Consider the following 27,345-nt stretch of genomic DNA (forward strand, 5'->3'; position numbering starts at 1 on the left):
ATCATCTGCCACTTTTGCCTCAGTTCCTGTTGGTGACGTTAGGTGAAGCCACCACTCGATATCCACTTAGATGATTCAAGTCTCAACATTGCACCCATATCTAGTTTGATGTAGAAGACAATATTCCTCCTTCAGTGATCGCATTAACTGATCACGTCCTCCCGCCGTGATAGGCGCTATGTAAATGCAATTTGTTGTTAATATTTTAAAAATACTGCAGTGAGATTTACCTTTATTCATCCAATTGAGAAACTTAAACTTAAGTGTCAATCGCCAGAATTAGTCACATAATGGTGGAGGGCAGATGCAATGTTCTGACGTGCATTTCAAAAGTTGCAACGCCAAGTTTCCTCCAGTCCACCAGAGTAAATATTTTCTTCAGGTCTGCACAATATTTTGAATAAAAGGGCCAGTTTTCTGCTACGTTCTGTTTTGTATCCCAACATCTTGGCTGTCCAACACAGTGAAATCAGGAGTTCCAGAAACAGCATAGATTGACAACGATCCTTTGTTTACATGACCATAAAAAAAATGTGGCACACCATTTAATCAATTTATTAGCCAAACCGCTTCCTAATATTTCTCAGTTATTCAAATAAAATTGGTCACCCACTCCACTGGCTGTTTGTGGGACACTGCCGTGCGCAAACTGGCTGTTGTCTTTCACCCACAAAAATACACAACTAATCCACTTTCCATTGTATCCTGTGAATTGCTTTGAGACATCTTGACGTGATAAGGCACTATGTCAAATGCAAGGAATATTGTTGCTCTCACGATTTGCTTCTACGCTTGGCATTCCCCACAATTACCCTTCCTTCTGCACAGCAATTATATCTGAACCATTTGTAATAAGACCTCTTCAAATCTGCTTTTCTCGGATGTGCTCACATCCAGAGGCTTCTGTAGCCTCTCCTTACAACTCACTAAAGCCAGTAATCTGTCTAGCTCCCCCTCACTCTATGTTCAATGCCAAAACACGGTCTCCTCCAGGACAATTAAATTGGAAATGAGATGACTTATTTGCCTAAATGTGGTGCGTTATTCTCGTGTACCTGTGTAAGGTTACGCGTTTCTCTTATAAGACCTGGGCTCACAACAGTAACATAAGCAGTTTCAGCAGTCACTCTACTGAAAGGCTTCAGCCCTATAAACACATGAAAGTTTAGCTGAGTGCTGAACCTGTTGATTTTCTCAGCCAACGAGGAACTACATTTCAGTTTGTAAGTCCCAGCTACAGCCAGGACGGCAGCTTTACAATAAGGGGCTTGAAGTGATAAATTCACAACCCTCTTTGTAATACTCCCTGATACATTTGATAGTGTTTAGACCCCCCGCCCCCTCCCCCAATAAACCATACTCCTGTCTTCCTACAATTAATGTATTTTTTTAATTTGTAAAAAATATTTGTTAGCTCTTTTCAATCATGGAGTGACTACTCAGTTTTGATTTTCTCATGTTATGCGAACTTGGACCGACCGATACGTATAAAATTAAAAAACACAACATACACTTTCTGTTTAAAAAAGTAACAGTATCCCAAATATATTTCAGCCACATTAATGTCTGTAGAATTGTCTGCGTTCCTGTTACTGGAAGAACCAAGTGAACATGTCGCAACATTGAAATTCAAAACTTTGGTCGATTGTGGAGCACGATGTTGAACAATTTACAACAAGCTATTTAATTTACAAATTGTCTGGTAGATCGTGAGGAAAAGAGATGGTTTTAATAACCTTGCATCCAGTAATCAAACCGCACTGAATGTAAAGCAAATTTAAAACTAGAATGAATACCAAACTTAAGTCATTATGCATGTACATCCTTTTGGATTACTAAAGTCTCTATCGCTATTGTGGAAGGCCTATTATTTTATGGTTTTAAACAAGAGGAGGAAGCCTTTCCTAAAATAGATGGCATCATTTGTCATGCTCCATGGTTTTACCGCTGAAGAGGCAAAGTGGCTTCAGGATGGTCTTTCAACACAAGACTGGCGTGTTAGGAGTTTTCAAAAAGAGCGGGGGAATCTCAAAACGTTCGCTGCTGCTGGAGAGTAACTATGCCTGAAGAGTACAGAACTGTTGGAAAACAGCGAGGATGTGGTGGTCGAGCTCAGCTGTGAAGAGCAGGTTTTCCAGCGTGACCATGTACTGCTGGATAATCTGGTGATGCTGTAGTACAGATACAAACGTAAAATGTTAGCATACCTTTGGGATCCAAGCTTCAAGTAGTTTTGCCCTGTCGCAAACGTTTGATCAGTGAAACCCACATAGGCCCCTTGACAATTTAAGTAAATCCATATCATTGTTGCTTCACATTACTTTCGTCATCAATTCAAACCACTCTGAACAATCAACACGATGGAAGTTAAACTAAACAGGCCCTGCTCACCCTAGCTTCCGATTCCCATTAAAACTTTTTATCGTCACTTTTCTCCCTCTTCCACTCCCCCCCCCCACACCCCGTGTGTAGAAGCTCCTGGGAATCACTTCCTCCCACTATTTCCCTTCACCAAATCTGACACACATCCAGCACGGTGCACAAGAAGCAATGAAAGGGGAAAGGAGGGGAGGAAAAAGCATCAGTGAAAGTGAAGGGAAAGAGAGAGAGAGAGAGAGAGAGAGACGAGATGGTGAACGTAAGGGAAACAAGTGTAAGTGGGTGTTAAGCGATTAGAATATAAATAGATCAAACATGGAGAGTCAGTTCTGGTCAGTCACTAACCTGGAGAAAGATCTGCTGCAATCTTTCAATGCAGTTCTTATACCAGGAGGTGTTAAAATCGATCCCACCGGTTTCACACCTGGCGAGATGTTCTGTCAGAATCATTATAAAACGCTGTGAAGAACAAAAAATCTTCAGTATTCGCATGAAGAACTCTATGGGGCAAACGTGAATTTTAATTTTTTTAAAAAAAAAGTAAATCAAGACAAAAGAACCCAACTTGCTACTTTACCTGAAAAACTACAAGGAAAAGGTTCTTTTGTTCACTTTGAGCAGATTCGACCTTCTCCTGCAGACGTTCAATCTGATCTTCCAGAGGGCCGTCTTCCTCATCACTGTTATCGTAGTCTTCATCACTATCTCGCTTTACGAAAATAAGAGACTTTTGTTTACTTTGCAAGCGGTTACAAGTTTAAGACTTGATTTCTCATGCAGTTGCGATGCCTCTGCAGTGAATAGCTGCACAAACACTCACTGTCAAGGCTCACGCAAATATTGGAAGATCGGGAGAGGTACTGGAAGATACCCTACACTGTTGAATTGTATTCCATTGTACACAGGTCCAGGCAGGTCTGTGTGTCTGCCCAGTAAGCCATGATCCTAGCATTCCCTCTCGTGATTGGCACTGAAAATACTCCTGCTCGCCCTTCATCTATGAGTAAATTTTGATAACTCAAACCGCAGAACAAACAGCTTAACGTGAATTATACTCACTCTTTTATGCTGCTTATCTAGTTTATCTTTAGTCTCGTCAAGCTCCTTCTGGACTTTCAACACATGCTTGTTCATTTTCCTTATGGTGGAATGAAGAATTTCCCAGACATACATCCTGTAGAGCAATCACCAGCGGGGTTAGTATTGTGGAATTTTTATTTCCAAATCTTATTGCAAGACACCAGAGCACCTACAGCTGTTACACATTACCTAGTAAAATCGGGAGACATCTCCGAGGAGAAGATCCAGTTTGCTACTGCAGCACAATCGACAATTTGTGTTCGAATCATTTTATCAACTAACATGGCCATCATCTGCAAAATGAAACGGCAGGAGTCTGATCAAATACGAATACACAATATAATAATAATAATCCCTGCATTTGATATAGCGCCTTATCACGTCTTTGAGACGTCTCAAAGCGCTTCACCAAATGCGCTGTTAAGGAACTGACTGGATATTTTGTGGGCGAAAGGCAGCAGCCAATTGCGCACAGCAGCGTCCCACAAACAGTCGTGGATTGAGGCCAAATTTCTTTTTTTTTGTCACAATGCGAACGGTAGCACAGTTCTAAAGCAGAACTAAACCTTAACATTGTTAAAGAGGAGAAAACGCAGAAAGAAGAGGATTTGCCTTTCAAAGACATAGGGATCAGAAGTTTGGCTATTAAGTTATTAATTCTGAATAAGCACAGCTACAGAATCTAACTCTACCCAAGTAGGTAACCCCAGTTATCCTGTTCAGAAAAGTACTTTGTAACCCCACAGCCACAATTTTCTCCAGTGTGGGACAGAGGAGGGCAGAGAAGGGTAAAAGCACACACACAAAAAAACAACTTACCTGAGGATGACACTTCCAGACATCATACATAACTCTTAGAACATGTAACTTGCCGTCATCCCCTTCAGCCAACACCTTAAACACCTCATGAAATCTATGAAGAATGAATAAAAACGGTTAAATATTTACAAGTCGTGGAAAACACGCTCTTTTTTTGTAAGAAAAAAATAAAATGTTGCACATGCAGTAAACCTATTCACCTCCCTCCAATTTTACTCCTGCACTTTTTTAATAATAATAATCCTTGCATTTGATGTGGGGCCTTTTCACCTCTTCGAGATGTCTCAAAGTGCTCCACAGAAAATACTGTGAAGTGAACTGACTGTACATTTTGTGGGTGGAACACAGCAGCAAACAGTCGTGGATTGAGTGATCAAATTATTATTATTTTTTTAAAAATTAAAAGGGATTATTATCTCTAGGAAAGCAGCTGCTATCTGGTAGCACTCCCCAAATCAGGAACTCAGGGAATCAGAAGTCACACCCTCCACAGAAAGATGGGAGCACCAATACACCAACTGAAGCACACGTGTGTTTAAATAATTTATATCAGTCAAGCAATTAATGGGCAACAGTAAAACACGGAGGGAGGAGGAAGAATTAATGGGGTAGATGAGCACAGTACACCTGGCTTTTGGCACTGACGAGTTGACTTCCTGCACTATACAAAATGGTCACTTCCAAGTTGTCAGGTCCCTCACTTCCTGCTGAAGCCACTTTGCAAAGGACGCGATATCAGAAGTACTGCATGTACTTAATGCACATGCCCCAGGGTGCAGACATGACATCGGCCTGACCATTTCCCCCCTGCTCGGGTCATGACCCAACTGTGCAGCGCCTTGGGACGTCCTCCTGACGTGAAAGGCGCTTTATAAATGGAATCTTGTTGTTGTTGTTGTTGTTCCTGTGCATGGCAGGCAACAAGTTACATCGGCATCGATCCGACACATTGGAAGGTGGGAGATTTTTCCATGCTTCGTTTTAGTGCAAGGGTTCGAGTTCTTGGATCCAGACCATTGCAGTAGAACAGTGTCCGATACCATATGTATATTGTCCTCTTATCAAGCAAAATGGTAACTGGGGCATACTGGGTTTTATTTATTTTGTTAATAACGATGAACACACTTACTTTGCCAAAGCACTAAAGGAATGGCTGAAGGACTTGGAGGCCAGGTAAAGTAAAGTCTGCACAAAAACATCAATCTTCAGAGGATTAAAGCTGAACCCTTCATCTGAAATCCAGTGGAAAGAGCATAGTTGTAGCAGGTTAGAATCAACCCGTTACAGTAATTCCACAAGTAAGATGACAAAAGTAATTGTATTACATACTAACTCAGGTCAAACCATAAAACGGTGATCACAAGAGCAGGAAACGGACTGGACATCTTGCAAAACCCAACATTAATGTGAACATGCACTTTATATGCCAATCAAAAAAAATCATTTAATCACAACACATTCATAAATAATGCTTTTGAAGACAATATTGAATAGGATATATATGTAGATCTCCTTCCATTGGTTTTACGATTAGCTTCGATACGCACTGTCATGGTAGTTTTTGGAGATGGAAGATCTATTCAGAAATGAATCTAAAGTATTTTGGAATCCTAAACCAAGGCTGTGGGTTATTCCTCTTAGACATTATTCATCAAAATGGGAAGGTTGTTCATTTCCTACAAAGCTCCTGATTCTACATAGAAATAAACACGAGTGTGTAATATGCAGGTTTATTTCTATATGGCATCAGGAGGTATGTAATGTGTGTAAAAAAACACTGAACAGGACTCTCAATCCTTCAATAAATCAAAAACAATTCCTTACCATCATCATCATCTTGATTAGGATTGGGAAGGTCCTTCAGGAAGCTCACAATTTCATCGATGCCAGCTTTGGTTTTAATAGCAGTGCAAACACTGACAGCCACTTGGTAGCCTGGCAGAGAACCTGGTAGGTAGGGACAAACTTTTATTTCACTTTTTGCAACCGTTTGAATTAGTAACTTCGTTTTTGGTGCCAAAGTGGGCTCCAGACAGGAGGCAGACACATTGCAAGCTGATCCGGACACGTAGGTTGGAAGGGACTGAAAGTAACAAGATGTTCTTTCATGTTGGGATATGCAAAAAAAAAAATGAGTTACATTGATATGGAAGATACTCCCATGTGATACTGTTTGTTCAAACGGCATCTATTCACTCAAGAAAAATGTAGAATGGTTTCTTAAGAGGATCAGCAGCTGAAGTAGGAGCCTAACCCGTGATGTCATGCCATAGGACTGACTGCCTTGCCCCCTCTTTACCAGTCTTCAACCCCCCCACCACCCCACTTCCCCCAGCTCGGCATCAAACTCCACCATTGTTACCGCTCCGAGAAGCTACCCAACACCCCCACCACCCCCTCACGTTGGAGGTGTTCAGCCCTTTTTTTAAAAAAAAGAGCTTACTTACCGCTTATGGAGCTGGAATTTTCTAGGATCCCCCCCCCCCCCCACCCCCAGCTAATATTCTTACCGTGTTCACACAGAAATTAATATATTGTACTTACTGTTGCTCTCATCTCCGTACTTGTAAATACATAAGGATTTGCTGGCAACAAAGCTGCAAAGTTTTCAGGAACAATGTCCACTAATCTTTGATAATACGAGAGTCTATAAACAAGACAACAGAGCCATTAAATGCAAGTAGTTTTCTTTACGGTGTATCTTTTAATTTAAAAATGTACTTACAGAATGTTGACAACGATATAAATCAAATGCAATACAATGCAACTAAGAGCCCTATGAAATGTCTGTTGAGATTTTATGTAATGTGATAATCAGATAGATGTTACAGAGGAAGCTTCTCTAGTTGAAATCCCGCCAATATGCGAGAATGTGTCTCCCACACAGACACACACACCACAATCCCCACCCACACCACACACTCCTCCCCCCCTACTCCCCCATAACCCCAGAAAAAGGCTCTACTCCTTAATATCCGAAGCACCAAAGAAAATGAATGCTGAGGCAAATAGAAACTCGAGTTATTCTGGCTGGCCTGGTGCTCACACTAACAACCAGCGCGTGGAACTCAGGAATTCACTGACCCCTGTAGAAGTGTGAGAGGCAGTGAGAATGGGCATGGATTCAAGAGTGAAAAGTAAAAACCAAATAAAGAAATAAATGCCACTTACCTCATACATTTCTCCAACACTTCACGCACAAATTTTGGTCTGGGCTTGTCAGGGTCCAGAGCCAGACAATCAGACCTGTGGTTTTAACAAGCAATTGATTAGGGGATGCAAAGGAAAGGCATGTGGTTTGTCGACACAGAATGTCAAAGAGCAACTTCAAACAAACCTTCCTCCCCACACACTTAGTTAGATTAGCAATAAAGTCCAATTTAACCTCCACATAAAATATAGTGCCCAGGTTTATTCCCTCAAAAAGACAGGCTCCCTTAATACAAGCAAATAATTCCAAGAACTATTCCCTCACAGGCTCAACCCATGCAGGCTCAGCGAGCTATACCAGCAAGTCCTGCCACTTTGCCAAGATTCCCAGAAACTGAACTCCTTGGAGCTTGCAAAACTATTCATGAGCCTGAAACCAGATCATTAAAAGTAGTTTAAATCACTACTGCTTTACAATTATGTATGAAGTTTGAAGTTTCAGTTCTTTCCCCTTAGCCTCTCTCAAATTCCAATCTGTTTAAAGCCCACACTATGATTTTCAATGTATTTCAACTAAAAAACTATAATCTAATTGAAAAACCCTTCTGGGAAACCGAGATAAAACAATTTAGGCTCAGAATATTGTGACTATTTCTGCAATATTCCTTTAGGTGGTGTTATTAATAACACCAATGCTTTGGGAAGTCCTGCTTGTATTGTAATTTGTACTGTAGAATTTCTCAGTGAATACTGGCCTGCTTCATGTCCCACCGCCCTACCCACTCCAACATTGGCGGGCGGACTATCAGCTATTCTGATCCCGCTCTCAAGAACTGCATTGCAGAATCCTGCAACTCCCTCCCTACCACCGTTCAAAGCCCATCTCAAGACATAATAATAATCCTTGCGTTTGATAGAGCGCCTTGAGACATCCTCCCGACGTGAAAGGCGCTCTATAAATGTCATTTTGCTGTTGTTGTCTCAAAGCACTTCACAGAATATACTGTAAGTGAATTTTGTGGGTGAAACGCGGCAGTCAATTGCGCACAGCAGTGTCCCACAAACAGTTGTGGATTGAGTGACCAAATTATCAATTTTTAATTTTTTTTAAAAAGGGCTATTACCTTTATTAACTTATTTTATTTTTGAAGGGATTATTATCCGCAGAACTCCACATAAATCTCTTTAGCTACGCTTTCAGTCATCTTTCCCGTCTCCACCCCTTTGTCTCCCATCCCCAGCTCGGGTGCCCAATCCAGGAGCGTCAAACTCTTTTGAGTCGTCCTCTCAACACGAAGACGCTATATAAATGTAAATTGTATTGTACTGCAGTGTGTAATCAGTGAATAAATACTCCTTCCTCGGGTGCCTTTCTGCAGACTTCAGTACTATTTTTGAAAGGCTTCCAGTTATTTTTGCTACCCTGAATTACTCGTTTATTCAATTCCAAAGCGTTTATTAATCTTGAAAAAGGTTTCAAGTTATCATTATTAATGTGCTGAAAGTAAACTCGCTGCGATATGGCAAGAAAAAAAAGTTTTGCACATGTGCGTGAAATTTAAGCGTAAAGTTAGCACAGCTGTGAGGGGAGGGTTCATTTTCACAAGTGCACAAAATAAACGGTCAATTCACTTTACAGTATATTCTGTGAAGCGCTTTGAGACGTCTCGAAGACGTGATAAGGCGCTGTATCAAATGCAAGGATTATTATTACAACGTAGAGTTAGAGACTAAACAGACAGAAACAAAGAGAGAGAAAAATAAACTCAGCACAAACAATGGACAGCGAGACAGAAAAAGAACGATCAGGAAGAGAAATCAGGAAGCCGGCTACCTCACCCTCGCCCTTCCCACTCTCGCTTCTCCCTTACCACCCAAAACGTTGCTTCAGTTCAGGCCAACTACCTCAATAGAAAGATTCAAAGCAAGGACTCTACTCTGTATGGCTCAGTGCTCTATGAGCAGCTGCTAGCGAAGCTGCTCTTACAGTTTTAAATCCTAATTCAATAGGATTGCATCATATAAAAATTCTGGAAAATCAACCTACCAGTCATCCCAGCTCCACCGGAATTGAAAGTTACTCAAATGATGGGAAAACCAATTGATAAATCTGAAAGAACAGAAACCACGGTCAAAATCATTATCCAAGTCGACGAATTCAGGCACATTTCAGGTACATTTCAGGTAAAATTCCCAATTGGATGGGGAGCAGCACAGTTAGATTTCAGGCAACCACGTAATAGTAGCCAGGATTGCCCCACACTGAACATGAACTTAAGAAGAGCTGTTCAAGGTGTTGGACTGATCCAAGGCTTGTGCATTGTCTGGAACCCCAAAGTGGCAATGCAGTTCACCAAAACAATCACTACGCCCACAAAACATACAGTCAATTCACTTTACAGTATATTGCGTGAAGCGCTTTGAGACATCTCGAAGACGTGATAAGGGGCTGTATCAAATGCAAGGATTATTATTATGCTTTACCAATTGCCAAATCAGTATAATTGTAAGCGGACGTTGGCTGAGCCTAAACAGAAGAGGGGGGGGGGGCTACGTTGAAGTCAGAGTAAGTCAGGTTGAATCAGAGAGGAAACCAAGGGAAGCCATGCTATTGAGTGAGGCTGTGATTGGGAGGGGCAGAGGGTACCTGGCTGATGCTGCTTGAAACAACACAAGTTGGCTGCCAAATAGCTTCTTGCATTGTGCATGTACAGCGTGATGTGCAATAGCATTTCCTCTACAATTCTGCTCTATACAAGGGCATGGAGCTGAGGTACTGGAACCTCGCTCTGGAGACCGCATGTGGAAGGTGTAGCATCGAGCACAGAGTGCTCCTCACCCTGCAAAAAAGTCATGGGGGTTTAGGACACCCCAGTCTGCGTTCAACTGCTGTACAGTTGTCGAAGCCAGAGAGCACGAGACTAAACCCAGATTGTGCGAGGGCACACACTGCCCTTTTTATGAGTTACAATATTGTGATAAAAGTAGCATAGCATATTATTTTAAAAGAAATTCAGCGACGGAGCACTTGTACTTACAGTCTTATTAGTCTAAGCACGCCTGCTTTAATCTGCAAAGCTGACATACGTTTGACAAGAACATTTTATCAGTTACAAACTTTTTTTGCGGGCGGAAAAAGAAGCAACAATCAAATTACCTGTCTATGCAAATTGTGTTCATAGAATCCAAACGCATATATAACATCTCCGTGGCTTGTGCAAGCTGAGGTTTACATGTTAAGTACAACAGGACGTGAAATGCGATCATGAGGGAGGGGAGAGGAATCTAAAAGTTTCTAACTTTTAAGATAAGGCGTTTATAAGTACATTTGGTATCAGCTAAAGAAAAATAACAGCCAATTATTACTGCCTTTTGACAAGCAACTAAAGGCCCACTTATTCACTTATTCAGCAACTTAGCTGTAGGAACCTTTCCAATATAATCAAACCCCCAATACACTGTGCTTTGGTAGATAATGCGGATGTACTTTGGACCCACAATATAGTAGTGGTAAACTTCCAGCCCTGACTGATCTTGATATTTCTTTTACCAACTGATCAATCGCAAAAGTTTTGACGTGATTTTTGAAGCTGTGTGGGGTAAGTACTTTAAACTGAAAGCTAATAAACAACAACTGAAAGGATACCACTTGAGGCAAAGAGCCAGGTTGCAGTTTACAGAGTTCAATCAACAGTGTTGTGTACATGACTTCAATGTGTGGAGGTACAGGCAATTGGAAGAGCTCTCCAAAGACAACCTACAAAAACAAAACAAAAGCAATATCATTAGTAAAACGTTTTTGTCAAAAATAAGTGCCAAAAGTGAAGAAGCGAAAGTCCGACATTTTGCCTCAGATAACGTTGCCATCATCCTCATCTCATGGCCTTTGAAATTCCAACACCCTAACATAAACACAAAACTATCAACAGCAAACTAAGATAATAGTGCATTCAGCTTTACACACAGAGCACGATGATTGGCTGGTTACAAAGATGCAGCTTAAACTAATGGACCATAGCGTCTCATTCCCTTTCATTCTCTCACTTTGGGATGTCTGTTTCTGAACATTTGGTTAGAATAGTTACAACTCAACTCCTAATACTGTATGTCAAGCAATTAAAAGTGCAAAGATCTGTCCTGAGATTTTTTTTATTTAAGGTTATTTAGATCAAATGTACATACTTTTTTCTGATATATTCTTACTGTATACAGAATATTTTTGATATATTCTTACTACTTTTATATTCCGAACAACTTAAGTTTTCCCCGCTCTAGGCAGCCAATTTTACTGTGTTGAAACAAAGTAAAATTGAATATTAGTTGCTTTGCAATCAAAACAGCCAAGGAAAACGCTGTAATCAAGTCTATCACAAGTATAAAGCGAGTCTGCCAATCAGTATCACTGGCAAAAAGGTACAACATTAAACCATTTTGGAGAATGCATTCAGAAATTTGAACTAGAAATTAAAATTATACTACCTTGAAAAATAAAAGCTAATAACAGTTTACATTATAAAGACGCACGCACCTCCACTATGTGATAATTCAGAGGAATCTTGTTCTTTCCAGGATAGCTGAGTAATTGTGCAGCACTGTAAGGAAAAAGGAGAGAAAAGAAAAAAAAACAAGAAATTCACCCAAGGCAGATTAAAACTATATTTCAGAATATTACCCCTGGATAAATTGCAGAAATTCTACTTAAAGTAATATAGTGGAAGATATGCACTTGTTTGAAAATAAAATGATAAACTCATCATGTCCATAACTGCACTCAGCTGCTCTGTTTTTTTCTTACCTCAAGCATCACAACTTGTACTGTCTGTAATTGCTGGAACTTACCTTTCTGGACCATTTAATGGCAATTGAACAGTGCTCTCTCTACAGTTAGCAGCACCGATCCAGTGTCCTGGCCTCAGCCATCTTTCCTGGTAACCTATTTCGGGTGTTAATTACTCTCAAATACATTTTCCTGCTTGTGTCTGTCCTGAAATTGTCCTTTATAACCCTATTGTTCTTTTACTTCCTCGATACTATCTAAGACCTTATGTATTTATATAATCTACAGGTTGTTTCAATTACTTCTGTATAACTGCAATTTTAGCTTATGCTTAACCCATTTGGCAGGACTGCTGAAAGTCCTGCAAACATAGAAAAGTTTCACTGAACATTACAAGACTCAAAGTTCTGTGAAAAGCTCCCATAAAAAAAAATTGCAGAAAGCTTAACTGTAACACTATAAATAAAACAATCTTTCAGTACAAAATGTAGGCATACCAGTTTTTTCTTTCCTTCCAATGAGATCTGATGATACAGCGCAGATTTTCCTCAATTACAAATCTCTCAACAGAGTGACTGCCAGGCATAACTGGACCCTAAAAGAAATAAAAGGCTCAATAATAATAATAATAATAAAGTGAATTGACTGTGTATTTTGTGGACAAAACGCAGCAGCCAATTGCACACAGCAGTGTCCCACTAACAGTCGTGGATTGAAGTGACCAATTTTTTTTTTTTTTTTAAGGAATTTTTACCCCCAGAAAAGACAAGTGCTTAACCACTGAGCTAGAGAACTCCATCCCCCGGAAAGCAATCCGCCAATCGACTAACAACCAGGTTCCTACTTGCTAGATAAACAGAGGCGTGTGGAGTAAGGAAACTTGCCTTCGGCTTCGCCCTGCCCAGGAATCAAACCCTGGTCCTCTCACTTGCGAGGCGAGTGCGATAACCAATACATTACACAAACTGTGCCCTTTACTACAATTGAATTCCTAGCCTGGGGTTCAAAGGGCTGAATGGTCTCCCTTTGCGGTACGATTCCATGATCACTACTCAATTCCTCTTGGCAGGCAAGTGGGTGGATAGGGGTGTAAACAGGATCAACTTAGCGGTTTGCCCTTCATGAGTAAATAGCTAAACTGCTTCACTGCCAAGGATTGCACATGAAGAATGTCTATCTTGGGAGAGGGACAGGAGAGGCTGCCAGTCAATGCCCATGGAAGTGTACCAGAATAAGACTCAGAGGAGAGCAGAAAAATATAATAACCGTAGGCATCAACCTCCATGGTTGCACACTTCAACTCACCAAGTCAGGAACCCAGGTGTCTTGTTCGACCCTTAACTGTCTTTTTTTCCCCACATCCAAGCCATGACCCGTTCTGATTTCTCTCACCTCCGTAACATCGTCTGACTCCGCCACTACCTCACCCCTCAGGCCGCTGAAACTCTTGTTCATGCCTTCATCACCTCCAGGCTCGACTATGCAAACGCCCTGCTTGTCATCCTTCCCAACTCCTCCCTCCACAGGCTGCAGATAAGCCAGAACTCTGCAGCCCGTGTCCTCTCCCGCACCAAACTCCGTGACCCCATCTCCCCCACTCTTGTCTGACCCCACTGGCTCCCTATCCTTCAGAGGATCCAGTTCAAGATTCTGGTCCTCACACACAAAGCCCTCCATGGCCTCGCCCCACCCTACCTCTGTGACCTCCTAACCCCCTATCAAGCCACCCACTCCCTCCGCTCAGCCGGCTCTGGCTGCTCCACGTCCCCCGACCCACCATTGGCGGGAGAGACTTCAGCCACTCTGCCCCCAACCAGTGGAACTCCACCCCCCAATCACTCCGCCTCGACCCCTCCTTAGCCTCCTTCAAATCCCGCCTCAAATCCCTCATCTTCGACCATGCCATTGGTCACCCCCCACTTCCCCTCCTCCCCCGACTCCAACTCTGGTCTGAAATGCTGTACACTGTCCGGTGCCTTGGGACGTCCTCCCGACGTGAAAGGCGCTATACAAATGTAATCTTGGTGTTGTTCCCTCTCACCATATCATGAAATACATTTGCTTGTCTTAAGAGTGGAGCGATGGAATAAGTGTGGAGAAACAACCCAGAGATTGAGCAATTTAGATGACCAACAATGATAGAGTTGGTAATCATTTTAACTTGAAAACCCAAATGATTACAATTGTAATCATATCTTAAGCTACTCTAGTTAAATTGATTGGGGGGGGGGGGGGGGTGTAGGAAAAGACTGGGTGGAATATCTGTCCAGACTGCGTCTATCTATTGGGTGTCCCGATTCATTATCTTGGCCACTGTATTTATAGAGTGTGATTGACTCAGCAGCCTATAACTTCCTCATGTATCTTTTAAAGACCTGCAGATCAATACTAAATCCTTATCTTAAGCTAATTATCGCTCCCCCCACCAAAAATGTGGTCAACCATTCCCTGACCATTTGTTGGCTACTGTGTTTTGCCCACAAAATACAGTCAATTCACTTTACAATATACTCTGTGAAGTGCTTTGAGAGGTCTGAAAGACGTGATGAGGCGCTATATCAAATGCAAGGATTATTATTATTATAAATCTTGAATGTAATTCAATAATTATTGATGCACCAACAAATTTCAAAGAGTGCTGTCTCATACAGCATATTGTGAAACCCCAACTACCATAGTTTTGCACACCCACTTAATCTTTCTGTCCCCGTTGCAATTTCCTGCTGTCCTCTTCGCAATTTGCATCACCTCACAGCTTTGAGTCACCTGTAAGCATAAAAAATTCTCCCCTCTATTCCTATAGCCAGGTCTTTATATATAGGGTGAAAAGCTGGAGCTCCATCACCAATTCTTTGGGGATACCACTTGTCAGGGGATACAAATCAAAGAATGTCTGATTTTGTCTCTGCCTCTTATCTCTCAACCAATTTCCTAGCCATGTCACAGTATTGCCTTCAATTTCATGTGCCTTCATTTTTAACTGGTAATTTTTGGTGGCATCTTATCAAATGATTTCTGAAAATCCAAATAAATCATGTCCATTGATCCTCCTTAAGCGATCGCTTCTGTGGTTCTGTCAAACAATTCCATTAGGCTTGTGAGACATGATTGATCTTTAACAAACCCAGTTCTGCAAGACTCTATCGCAAGAGCCCCAAGGCCTAGAATTATCCATATCAATACTGTTTGCAATACACCAATAAACCTAGTAAGGTTTGCACAATTGCACACATCATTTATAATGGTAGCATATAGTCCAGATCTTTTGGTTAATGATCAACAATCATACTCAAATCACCACACCTAACACACCCATTTCAAAGTCTATTGAATTCATCCCCGAGTGCAGCCCAAAATAAAATAAACTGCAAACACCCACGACACTGGGACCTCAAGAACAGGTTATAATAATAATAATCCTTGCTTTGATAAAATGCCTTATCATAACATCGATACGTCTCAAGTCACTTCATAGTATATCCTGTAAATTGGATCAACTGTATATTTTATGGGCGAAAGGTTATAATCAGTACATCATATAACAGATATCCCATATCCAAAACAACATTTTTGTTACATTTTATCATTTGCTTTCCCCTCCCTGTCCAACTTCTATTCTACATTTCCTTTTACAATCATTTAAGTCTTCACTTTTCCGCTGCTTTTCTCCAGGAATCCACATCACATTAAGGGCTCAGAAATAATCCTTTCACAAATCATGGGCCACTTACTATAATTCACACAGATTAAGTTACTACTTACTTCAGGAGCATCTGTGTAGTCAAACATTCTGAAAATAATTTTTGGTACAGGGTACACGGAGCCTTCTGTATGAGGAGGTGGCGTAAAAGGTGGCAAGTTATGCTGCAAGGCCTCACACAGTACACTGTCAAAGGCCAAGTATGGTCTCAAGATATGTTTCTCCTGCCAACGATCCTTTTTCATCTTCTGTATCTGTGCCCACAGACAGTCCAAGTACTGTGAAAGAAAGGGAAGATCATCAAAATAATCCAGGAAAACAAGCAGAATTTTCATTTTTGCTGATAGCACCTTCTGGTTTAGAAAGTTGTGGGTTCAAGCCCCCGATCAGGATATCGAGCTTATAGTCTAGTCTACACTGCCATCCTTCAGATGAGACGTAAAAGCAATTGTGAGAATTATTATCTAAGTTCCGTGTGCCTCTAGATAGACTAGACAGACACAGAGACAGACACAGAGACAGACACAGAGACAGACACAGAGACAGACACAGAGACAGACACAGAGACAGACACAGAGACAGACAGACAGATAGTGTGTCTAGATAGACGTTGGCAACAAGCGGGTGAGACTTCAGTTTAACATCTCTGAAATACTCTCTCAACACTGCACTGGACTGGACATGAAGCCACAACCTTCTGATCTAGAGGAGAGAGCGCTACCAACTGAGTGAGGCCGACACCATATTTCTATGCATAGAAATTTCCTTTTGTCCAGAGGATTATAAAATTATAATTAAAATCATAACGCATACGTCTACAAAATTTGGGAAAGTATTAGGCAAAAGCAAAGGCTCGAGCACTCCAGAGGACACGTTGGGGAACTGCTGGAGTTGAACCAGCTAAACGCATACAGCTTTGGTTTTGCAACGAAAAGGCAGGCAATTGCAGATTTGGTTCTATTTTACATTTTCAAAATCAATAAAGTATATGCATGAGTAAACTGTGACAATGATTTTTGCCACAAAATCAGTATAATATATCCAAGTTTTTCCAGCTGGTCTACTGGTTTGCTGAATATTCTTTGGAGCAAATCTAATCACTGGCAGGTCAGTCTGATCTGCAGGACAAGAAATGTATGTACTTTGGTATTGGTGGCTTTGTGTGTCAGCCTGGTTCAGTTGATAGAACTCTTGCTGAGAGGGAGTGGGGGGGGGGGGGTTTCATTGTCAGAGGTCTTTCGGATAAGATGTTAACCGAGATCCTGTCTGCCTGTTCAGATGGATGTTAAAGATCCCACAGTACAACTCGAAACGGAGGGAGTTTCTCCCAGTGTGCCGGCCAACAATACTCCAAATGTAATTGGTTACTTATTTCACGGCTGTTTGTGGGACGTTGCTGTGTGCAATTGGAATGACGCATTGCATTCACTTACAAAAACAGAGATCACTCCATTTCACAATAAATCCTGTGAAGGAAGTTCAAATTGTCCAGCGCCTTGGGGCGGCCTCCCAATGTGAAAGGCGCTATAACCTCATGTAATTTGTTGTTGTGGTTAACCTAATGCATCTTTACCCGCTGCACTATCGGGGGACTTTCACTTATTCTCAACCGCGAGAGCGGCAAAGTATAAACTGAAAGTATGAGATGGTTCAATGCATCTTGTCAATATCACTGATAGAAATAGCATGACTGAGCAGAACTAGTCCAGGACTTCCTTCCACTCCACTCGGATGCAGCATTCAGCTGCCTTACAGTCACAACTAGTAAAACATGGCTAACAAGGGCATTTCAAATGTTGAAAGCTCCAAATAAAAAGGAACACTGGGTCGCATCTTGCAACAGGAAGCCACAATTTCGCCGGCCACTTCAGTCATGACGAGTGCACTTTGCATAATAACTGTTCCATAGGAAAGGCAAGCAAAACATGTCTGCACGTTTTTTTTTAAAAAAAGCTCTCACCTCTTCTTGCACATGAGGCTGTGCACTGTTCCAACATTGCAGCATAGGCATGTGAGCTTTTTGACGTCCCCTGGAACAGGCAAAGCATTTGAGTTACAGGTGTTAGAAGCACAATTTTTACCCAAATCTACATTCTAAGCCAATTCTTATTGCATTGCAATATCTGCATTTGCTTTGACAGATGTAATATTAAACTTCTATATTTCCAGGTCTTGACATTGGTAGACGGTCACATCCCAAGCTTGATCCACAGGAGAGACTATGTTTCCCACTTTCCAATTGCTCCACTTGTTTGTTTGAGTGTCTCCCAATGGTTCAATGAGTAAATTGCACTGCACCAAATATAAAAAAAAATGTCTGAGGTATAAACTTGGGCTGAGTGTGCCAATCTCAGAAATAATTCTCACCTCCAGTTGCTGTCTATTACTCCCCCAACCCCCACCATCCTCTGTGTGAGGTCACTGTGCAAAGACAAGATTGGGCTCTGCTGTGAAGCCTTTGCAGTTTATCAAGCACCTGCTGATATTTATGCTTATGTTCGCATACAACAGCCAAGGGATGAATTATGGAAAGGAATGTCTTATGGCAGGTCGTATACTTCTGTACAAGTCAACACAACACCTTCAGGAGGGAGAATATTAAAATAACATTGCATTTCATGTAAAGGTCAAATTAACCTGCTATAATCAGTTTGCTCAAATGCCCACTGACTGTTTCCATACACTCAAGCACTTCGTCGCCAGTGGTAGTTTTAAAAACCTGCTATATGCAACCCCAGAACAAATCAAGCCACAGATCAGTCGGGAACTAGCTTTGAATCACAATTAACTATGTTTCAGTGATAGTCACATCTTGGAACTCAATAGTAAGGAAGTCCCTCCTAGGCCCTGCACAACCATCCGTCTCATTCCCTGTACCCTGCACAGCCAATCCATCTGATCCCTCCTAAATTCTGCAAATCAATCCATTTATTCTAAACACTGTTTACTCCATCCCTTTTAAACCTGCACCATCCCAAATGGAAAAGGGTTTGTGATATCTGTTGTAATAGGACCACACTGGACACTATCCATCTGCCTGATGTGAACTAGTGTTTATGTTAAAACAAATACAATCTGGTAAACGTGTTATTGAAAAAAGAGGAAAGCGATTGAGCCAAACAACAACAAATTAGATTTGTATAGCACCTTTCACGTCAGGAGGACAATCAGGGCTTTGGACCCAAGCAGGAGCTTGGGATAAGGAAGGGTGGAGGGCAGGAATAGGAGAATGATCGAGCATTGCACCATAGAAAGGTGTCTGAATGAGCTCACCTGTATCTATGGTTTTAAAAAAAATCCCTAAATAAAATTGAAATTTTAAGTTTGTTGAACATAAATACGTGGCTTTAAAATTGAAACGGTACTCACTTCAGATAACCATCAATCACAGATAACATTCGATCCATCTCGACATCCTTTTTCTCATAGAGCTCTTTTCCAACCCAGGGCAGAGAACAGAGCACAGTGTGCACATACCAATCACAACGTACCTAACAGCACAATAACAAAATCAGGATTTGAACAGCAACCAAAGGTGATGGATTTTCATTTCACAAGTTTACTGGGAAAAACTTTTTTGTTGATATAAACAACCCCATAATAAAAGCAGGGAGGGTCTTACCTGTGGCGCATCTTCTTCCTGAGTTACATTGACAAAGTTTTCAAACATTGCCACCATTGAAGGAGCGGCAATAACATGGCAATTAACGAGATCACACAAAAAACGGACCTAGAAAGAGAATATGTGGCCATCTTTAGTTTAACAGGTCTCAACTTTCCCTTGTCACAGGTTACTTTTTTTTTTTAAGTTTTGAAAAATGAACCAAAAAATAACTTATGCGCTGTGATCTGTACCAACTGTTATTATTTAAGTATCTGTTTTCTGGAGAGATGTAATACTTTGCGGTCTGCCTTTCTCAATGGCAATGCCAGAATGCCTCCTTCAGGTTTGTGTGTGAGGTCTCTGGTCTCATTTAAAAAGCAGCTTGATGCTGTGGTGGGTGTTCAGGAGAGATGAGAACAGAATGGCCAAAGGGCCTTCTTGATTCAAATCAATCTTGTGATCCGGTGAACTGTTAAGTTAGTGGGATAAAGGCTATGATGCCTCTGAACAGTTCAGGTCCATCTCAGTCACATCCAGGTACATCTGATGTGAAAAATATTGAACACACTACAAAACTGCAGTGGCTTAGCATGTGTACTTTAATCAGCTACACAAAGATTGTAATACTGCAGTTTGTTTACTTGACAAAATCTACAAAACAGTCCATTTTTTTGGCATTTTCAACTTATTTTAGTTTATACTTAGAACCAAAGGGTATATAAAATTGACCTTTTTAATTATGAAACTGATATCTAATGTTTGGGGTATAAAGTTACAATCATTCGCTAATATAATGGACATTGGATGTAGCCACAATGGTATCACTAATTCTATGCTAAAAGCTTTTGATTTAATTGATGTAAATATTGAGCGACTTGGTATACCGTTTTATCCAATATGTTGAAAAGCACTGCCAGAGAATTACAAAACGATTCACTATTTGTCAATGGTTAACTAAAAAAAACTGAAGTGCATATTAAATACTTATGATCTAAATAAAGGCATATGATCTGTTCTAATATCACTTTGTAAATATCCGTATTAAAGTAGTCCCTCCACAGTAGAGAATCTTATATGTAAGAGACCAGACCAGCTTTACAGAAAGAGGGCCCAATCAACCGGTAACGTATCGTTAAGTTGTATCTGCGGCTCAATCATTAATAAAAAACAAAATGTGAACACTGCACTGAAGGAGATGATGCAATATAGTCTCTTCAGAGCACAACAGAAACAACAACAGGCAATAAATAGTAAACAATAGAAAAAAAGGCAACACTTACAAGAAACACTGCCTCATTATACAAATTATTTTTCAAAGCTTCCTTGAGTTGCCTAATCATGGCTTCGACAAACTCTCCACCAAAGTTATAGTTTCTGGCATTCAGCAGTCCCACCAGCGTTGTGTACACAGTTAGCTTTTCAGGAAGCATACGAGCTCTGGAAGATAAATTGTATTATCAACATCCACAGGTATAACGTCTGGCTGCAATAATACCCACTAATGTGACAGGAGGGAATGATATTTTAACCAATTCGGAATTATATCTAGCATATTCTATCGCCTGAAGCTCTGAATACAGTATGCTAGATAAAATTCCACCTGCCTAAATTATTAAAATGTTGTCATTTTATCCAGATTTGCTATCTCAAAATTGCACAAGATTTTCTGATTAAAAAGAACACGATTAAAAATGTCCTTGCACTGCGTACACTTAATCATTCTGATGACATTTTTTATTTGGGTCATCCCACTGGAAGAAATATTTTACACAAAGATTTGTGTAATCATACCATATCATAGCACATATACCATTGTACAAAGTAATGCTTCATCCAACTTACACGGAGCAAAGTATTCTCAGGATTTTACTTTTATAGTTCGGCAGGTCAGCTTCTAAAACTCCAGCCAGGCCTTCCAGGTTACTTTCCAATGAGGAAGTGCTCTGTAAATCAAAAATTAAAATAAATACCTCGTGGAATATTCAGAACATTGCATGCATAGTACACACTGGAGAATTATGGCGCCACAAATCACTGTCCGACAAATACAATGGTGAACGAAGTACATGATTTACAATCACGATTTATGACCATTATGATACCTCTCAAGATAACCATAGTTTTGAATACCGATTTAAAATGCACAATTTGGAGATTAAATAAAACATAACATTTTTGAATGATACAATCAGAATTAGATGATTAATCTCATTTATAAATCTTAACCTTAAGAGATCTGGACTGCTTGTTAATTAGTGTAAAAACACCACCACATACTAGTTGGACCAAATGGCCTGCTTCAATGCTGTACAGTCTACATACAATCTAAGTAATCTATCCGCATACTTATATTCAATTTGTGGTGCCTTATAGGAAAACAGATAAAGTCATTGAAGGGATACACATTTCAGAAATAGTTCATATGAAACATTGAAAAAAGCTAGCGAAACCTTGGACAATAATGTGGTGCCTTTAATCAGGAGTTAAAGGGCAAACCAAAATATCAATTGCAGAGAAAATTACATTAATGAGGGATAGGACACCTCAGGCGATGTGCTTAAAGAGTTAGAAGAGAGCGGACCCTCTAGAAAAACTCCAGAAGCTGTCAGGAGTAATTTCAGTAACCAAGTCAGATGAACAACAAGCTTACTATGTATTTCACAAAGCTCTGTGCATGAGGGGTCAAAGTATTTTAAAACAAACACTACACAAAAGACGCAATCTCAGTGATGTCAACAGATCAACCACTTTGACAACACATTTAAAGACACTTGCTTGAACTGGGAGGAAGGATGCACAAATAGATTTTACATCAAGAGATTGACAGATTTTGAAGCATTTCTAGATTTGTAAGATTAGCTCCTCAGTAAAAATCAATTGGTACTTTGAAATAAAAGCCACATTCCATCGCTACAGAAGTATGAAAATCACGCTGAAATAAAGTCCTGTACCTTTTCTCCAACACGACATATCAAAGATTCCAGACGGTCTTCGATTTCAATTGGCTCCGATGTCCTTCTCCTCTTGTGAGGTTGCCCTGTTTAAAAAAACACAAATTATTTGCTGCAAAGTCTTTCGAGTCAATCTGCACATCAGTCGGTAAGTGACACATTTCAGATTCTGTATTAGCTATTGCTGTGGTGCCTCTTCTACGAATTCAACTGTAGGCCTCATCATGAATTTAAGAAAACGAGTGAATTAAAAAGTTCAAATGATTGAATAAAAGTTCAAGTAACTTCATAAAATAATTCAGAGAACTCATTCCCTTGACATTTGACCCTCAGGACCTCAAGACTACACCACAAGAGCAAATATTATATCAAATCAATCTGAAAGCATCACTCGGAATTCCCAATCTAATGGATCTTGTCTCTAATTTTAAGGCAATCAATATTCCTTAAGTGGCATTGGTTGGGATAAAATCATGGCAGCACTACATAAATTAAGAACACTCTTTGTTTCAAACTTGTTATAAAATACTCCTGTTATCCTACAAAGTGGGGTAGACAAGTGGAGCAGGCATCTGCTATGCAGTTGTGCTCAGTTTTAATAAGCGATAAAGGCCAGGAAGGAACAAAGTCAATCTCTGATTCATTCTAAATTAGTTCAGCTGGGACAGGAATAGGTGCACTCAAATGATCTTCACGAGTGAATTATTCATTGCGATACAGTGACGTTTGCTGAAACATGCTTTTGTGTAAAGGTTAGGTGTGAACTGGGTTAAGACTTGAAACCCCATATCCATCATATTGGAGACTAAATTGCAGTGTTCTTAATCAGATTAAACGCCCATCCATAACTTTGTCTCTAATCCAATGTTTTCTCTTCTGATCTTCCCATTTCTATTCTTTTACATACTTCAATTGAACCACAGATCCCCATGCTGAGTCCTGTCCCACATTCCCATCACTATGACTTTGCTAAAATACTTTCTTCTGTTCCTCAGCTGATCAATCTGAAGATCCTTTTCCTCAGTTTCAATCCCTTTGTGACTTTACTCTATTATACCTGAGCAATCTTCTCCAGCCCACATCTCCCATTCTCCATCAGAAGATAATAATAATAATCCTTGCATTTGATATAGCGTTTTTCACGTCTTCTCGACGTCTCAAAGCGCTTCACAGAATAGACTGTAAAGTGAATTGACCGTTTATTTGTGGGCGAAACGCCAGATAGTTTAGATGACAGCTTAGGCATCATTTGTCTGTCGACTGAAATATTTAGATCGTATAACAACAACAAAATTACAATCGCCCAAGTCATACATCTACTTAGGTCCCATTGAATTTCTGATCACGTGGAGAGTGAAGGGGACGTGTCTCTGTGTACTATGAATGGGAACTCTGCCCATTCGTGTCTTGACTGGAGCACAGTTTCATGGCTACAAGAGCAGTGCTGTACTGAGGACTGAGGTGCGCATGTTTAATCTGTTCAAAGCAGGCACTGGAAACAAAGTTTTTGACCCGGCAGCTGATAAGTTCCATTGCAGCATTTTGAACTGTGCGACTGTTAATACGGTTTCCTCCAACTGTGTAAAGCATAAGGCTACGCCTAATATAACTTTATAACCGAGGCAATTAAGTGGACTCAACATCAACTCTTAAATAATTCACGCATTTGTATCATTTCCTACTACAAGAAAAATAAAATAAAATCAGGGAAGGTTGCAGGAACATTCAAATATTTACAGATATTTAAACCGGTTGAAAACTACATGAAAATGGCTGTTCTGGAACATGATGGTCTGAAAATTTCCTTTTTGAAACCTTGCCTTAATGTCACTAGCCAATTCAGTACTTGTGTGTTTGTTATGTGCAAATCATATGAAATCTGACTTACACACAACTTTACACAAGCCATATATGAGACGACTTTATGGAAGTTTGACACAACTCATACTTTGCATAAGTCCTATTGGTCCCAACTGATACGACTTATGTGAGGTTCACTATACTTCTCATAATCTCTCTCTGCATTGAAACGTATCTATATGACTACGACTTTTCTTTTTGCCCACAAATATACGGTCAATTCACTTTACAGTATATTCTGTGAAGCGCTTTGAGCCGTCTAGAAGACGTGAAAAGTGCTACATCAAATGCAAGGATTATTATTATTTATGCCTAGTTATCTCTAAAATCAATTCAAATATACATGAACTGTTCCAATTATGCCCTTCAAGATGTTCTTTTATGTGAACAGCGCTACATAAACACAAATGAGTTACTGACTCATACTGTAGTATGAATGCAAAATACCCTGGGTCTTTTCTTCAGAACCAGGCCGGAGATTGTAGCGTTTCTTGAGGCAGTTTCTTAACAGTATCAAATGAAGTTGCCACCCAGCAGCAAACAGTGCATCACATTGACCCTCAGGAACTCGCAGTTTAATGTAATCTACTTCCAGAACAGCGCCACTGACAAAAGTCAGGTGTCGGTACCTAAACTGAGTTTTTTTTCCCTCTCCTCAGCTGAGACATTTTTCGTGCTTCCAATCTCTGCCCTGGCTCCCGATCAGCCAACGGCACAGACGGCAAATCAAACATAGAACCTTCCAGGTTTTTTGCCCGCACAAGTCATATTGTGACCCCCAGCTTTTCCGGGCGTAATAATCCCTTCAAATGTTTTTTTTTAAAATAATAATTTGGTCACTCAATCCCACAGCTGTTTGCGGAGACGTCGCTGCGCGCAACTGCCTGCTGCGAGTCCACCTACAACGTATACAGTCGATTCACTTTACAGTCGATCCTGTGAAGCGTTTTGAGGCGCCTCGAAGGCGTGATAAGGCCCCGTATCAAATGCAAGGATTATTATCGGGGGTCCTGTAGCTCGGTGGACTAGAGCGCGAGAGACCTGGGTTCAATTCCAGGCCTGGCCCAACCTTGGGCAAGTTTCCTCACTCCGCTCGCCTCATAATAATCCCCTCCGAAAAAGAACCACAAAACAATAATAAATTGGTCACTTTCAATCCACGGCTGTCGGCGGGGACGCTGCTGCGAGCGACCGGCTGCCGCGTTACGCCCGCAAGCGACGTGCGGTCAATTCGCTTTGCGGCGTGTGCCGCGACAGCGCGTTGGAGACGTCGAGCAGACGCGAAAAAAGGCGCCGCATCGAATGCCGGGATTATTATCATTATTACCAGCGTGTATTATTATTATTATATTATTATTATATTATTATTATATCATTATTAGGTATCATTAGATATCATCATTACGCGGCCGTTAGAAACCGAGCCACAAGTTTGCTCTCAGTGAAGCCTGAGGGTCTCCCAGGAGCGTTTGCTGCTAACCCCCTCCCCACCGCCCTCACCACCTCCTCCTCCTCCCCGAGCTACAGCAGGTCGGAGTCCCGGGGGAGGAGTGGGGGAGGAGTGGGGGGGAGGGGGGAGGAGTGGGGGAGGAGTGGGGGGAGGGGGAGGAGTGGGGGGGGGGGGAGGAGTGGGGGGGGGTGGGGAGGAGGGGGAGGAGTGGGGGGGGAGGAGTGGGGGGGGGGGAGGAGTGGGGGAGTGGGGGGGAGGGGGGGGGGGAGGGGGAGGAGTGGGGGAGTGGGGGGGGGGTCTGGCTTGGGCCCTGTCCAGCCCCGGCCCCACCGCCTCAATGGCGCCCGCTCGCAGGCCGCGTGCGGCTCGGCTCGGCTCGACGCGACTCGACGCTCGGCTTCTTTACCGTCGTTGTCGTCGCTGTGCCGCCTCCTGGACATGGCTACTGCTGCTGCTGCTGCTCCCGCCCTCGCCCTCGCCGCCGCCCGACAAACACAACGACCCGCCGCCGCTGCTACTGCTACAGCCGTCCGTCCCCCCCCCCGTGTGTGGCCTGAGCCGGAGCCCCGCACCCACCCAACGCCTCTCTCCCGCTCTCTCTCTCTCTCTCACACACACACACACACACTCCGACCCACACACCCACAGCGGCGATGATGGCGCCTCTACTAGCGCTTCCGGGTCACAGTCCCGTCTCGCGCTCTCTCTCTCTCCCCCCCTCCCCCTTACCTCCTTCCGGCACTGCGCCGCCACTTCCGCTTCCGGGGGCACCGCCGGCAGAGCGCGAGCGAGTCAGCGCCGCAGGAGCCGCCGCCGCCGCCGCTCTCACCCCCACACACCCCACCACCGCCACCGCCACTGAGGTGTATATCTCTCTCACTATTACACACTCACACTCTGAGAGTTCGCACATAATAATAATAATAATGACGATGGTAATGATCCTTTGCGCCTGACCCCGCGCCTGACCCCTCCGCGTCTGTCGTCCGGCAGCGGCCCCGCGGGGGGGTGAGGTGGGGGGAGGGGGTGAGGGGGGGAGGACGGGCCCCCGCGTCCCTCCCGCCAACACCGCCCGGTCCTCATTTCGCCCTTCGCGCCGCTCTTCCGTTCCCCGGGCGGCGCTCTCGAGACGGCGGGGAGACCGGGGGGGGGGGACCGGGGGGGGAGGGGGAGAGGGCGCGACGAGGTGAAGGCGAAGGATGGGGAACCGACCGACCGACCGCGCCGCGCGTCCTGCGGGCGAGACCCGGGCGGCCGACCGACGGCGCGCAATCGGCGTATCCCCTCCTACACCCCCCACACACACACCCCACCCCCCCACACACACACCCCCCCACACACACACACACCCCCCACACACACACCCCACCCGCCCCCACACACACACACACACACCCCCACACACACACACACCCCCCACACACACACCCACACCCGCCCCCACACACACACACACACACACCCACACACACACACACCCCCACACACACACCCCCCCTCACCCCCACACACACACACCCTCCCCCCCACACACCCCCACACACACACCCCCCCCCCACACACCCCCCCCCACAC

At 42.4% G+C, this 27,345-nt stretch overlaps 1 protein-coding gene across 1 annotated transcript; it reads right to left on the reverse strand.

Annotated features, from left to right (window-relative positions):
* Window positions 1-1,365: 1,365 nt before the first annotated feature.
* LOC103182141 (nuclear cap-binding protein subunit 1) lies at window positions 1,366-26,456 on the reverse strand. Its single transcript, XM_042336556.1, is given in 24 exon segments — window positions 1,366-2,171; window positions 2,725-2,838; window positions 2,957-3,088; window positions 3,439-3,553; window positions 3,649-3,752; window positions 4,279-4,372; window positions 5,408-5,510; window positions 6,103-6,225; window positions 6,823-6,855; window positions 6,858-6,925; window positions 7,450-7,524; window positions 9,476-9,538; window positions 10,586-10,650; window positions 11,075-11,185; window positions 11,957-12,020; window positions 12,703-12,800; window positions 15,968-16,183; window positions 17,866-17,935; window positions 19,275-19,396; window positions 19,528-19,635; window positions 20,790-20,946; window positions 21,352-21,452; window positions 22,461-22,546; window positions 26,177-26,456. Coding segments are annotated over 24 exon segments (2,370 nt in total). The 5' UTR covers window positions 26,211-26,456; the 3' UTR covers window positions 1,366-2,057.
* Between the last annotated feature and the right edge of the window lie 889 nt (window positions 26,457-27,345).

Source organism: Callorhinchus milii, unplaced genomic scaffold, assembly GCF_018977255.1.
Source record: "Callorhinchus milii isolate IMCB2004 unplaced genomic scaffold, IMCB_Cmil_1.0 Scaffold1, whole genome shotgun sequence".
Lineage (NCBI taxonomy): Eukaryota > Metazoa > Chordata > Chondrichthyes > Chimaeriformes > Callorhinchidae > Callorhinchus > Callorhinchus milii.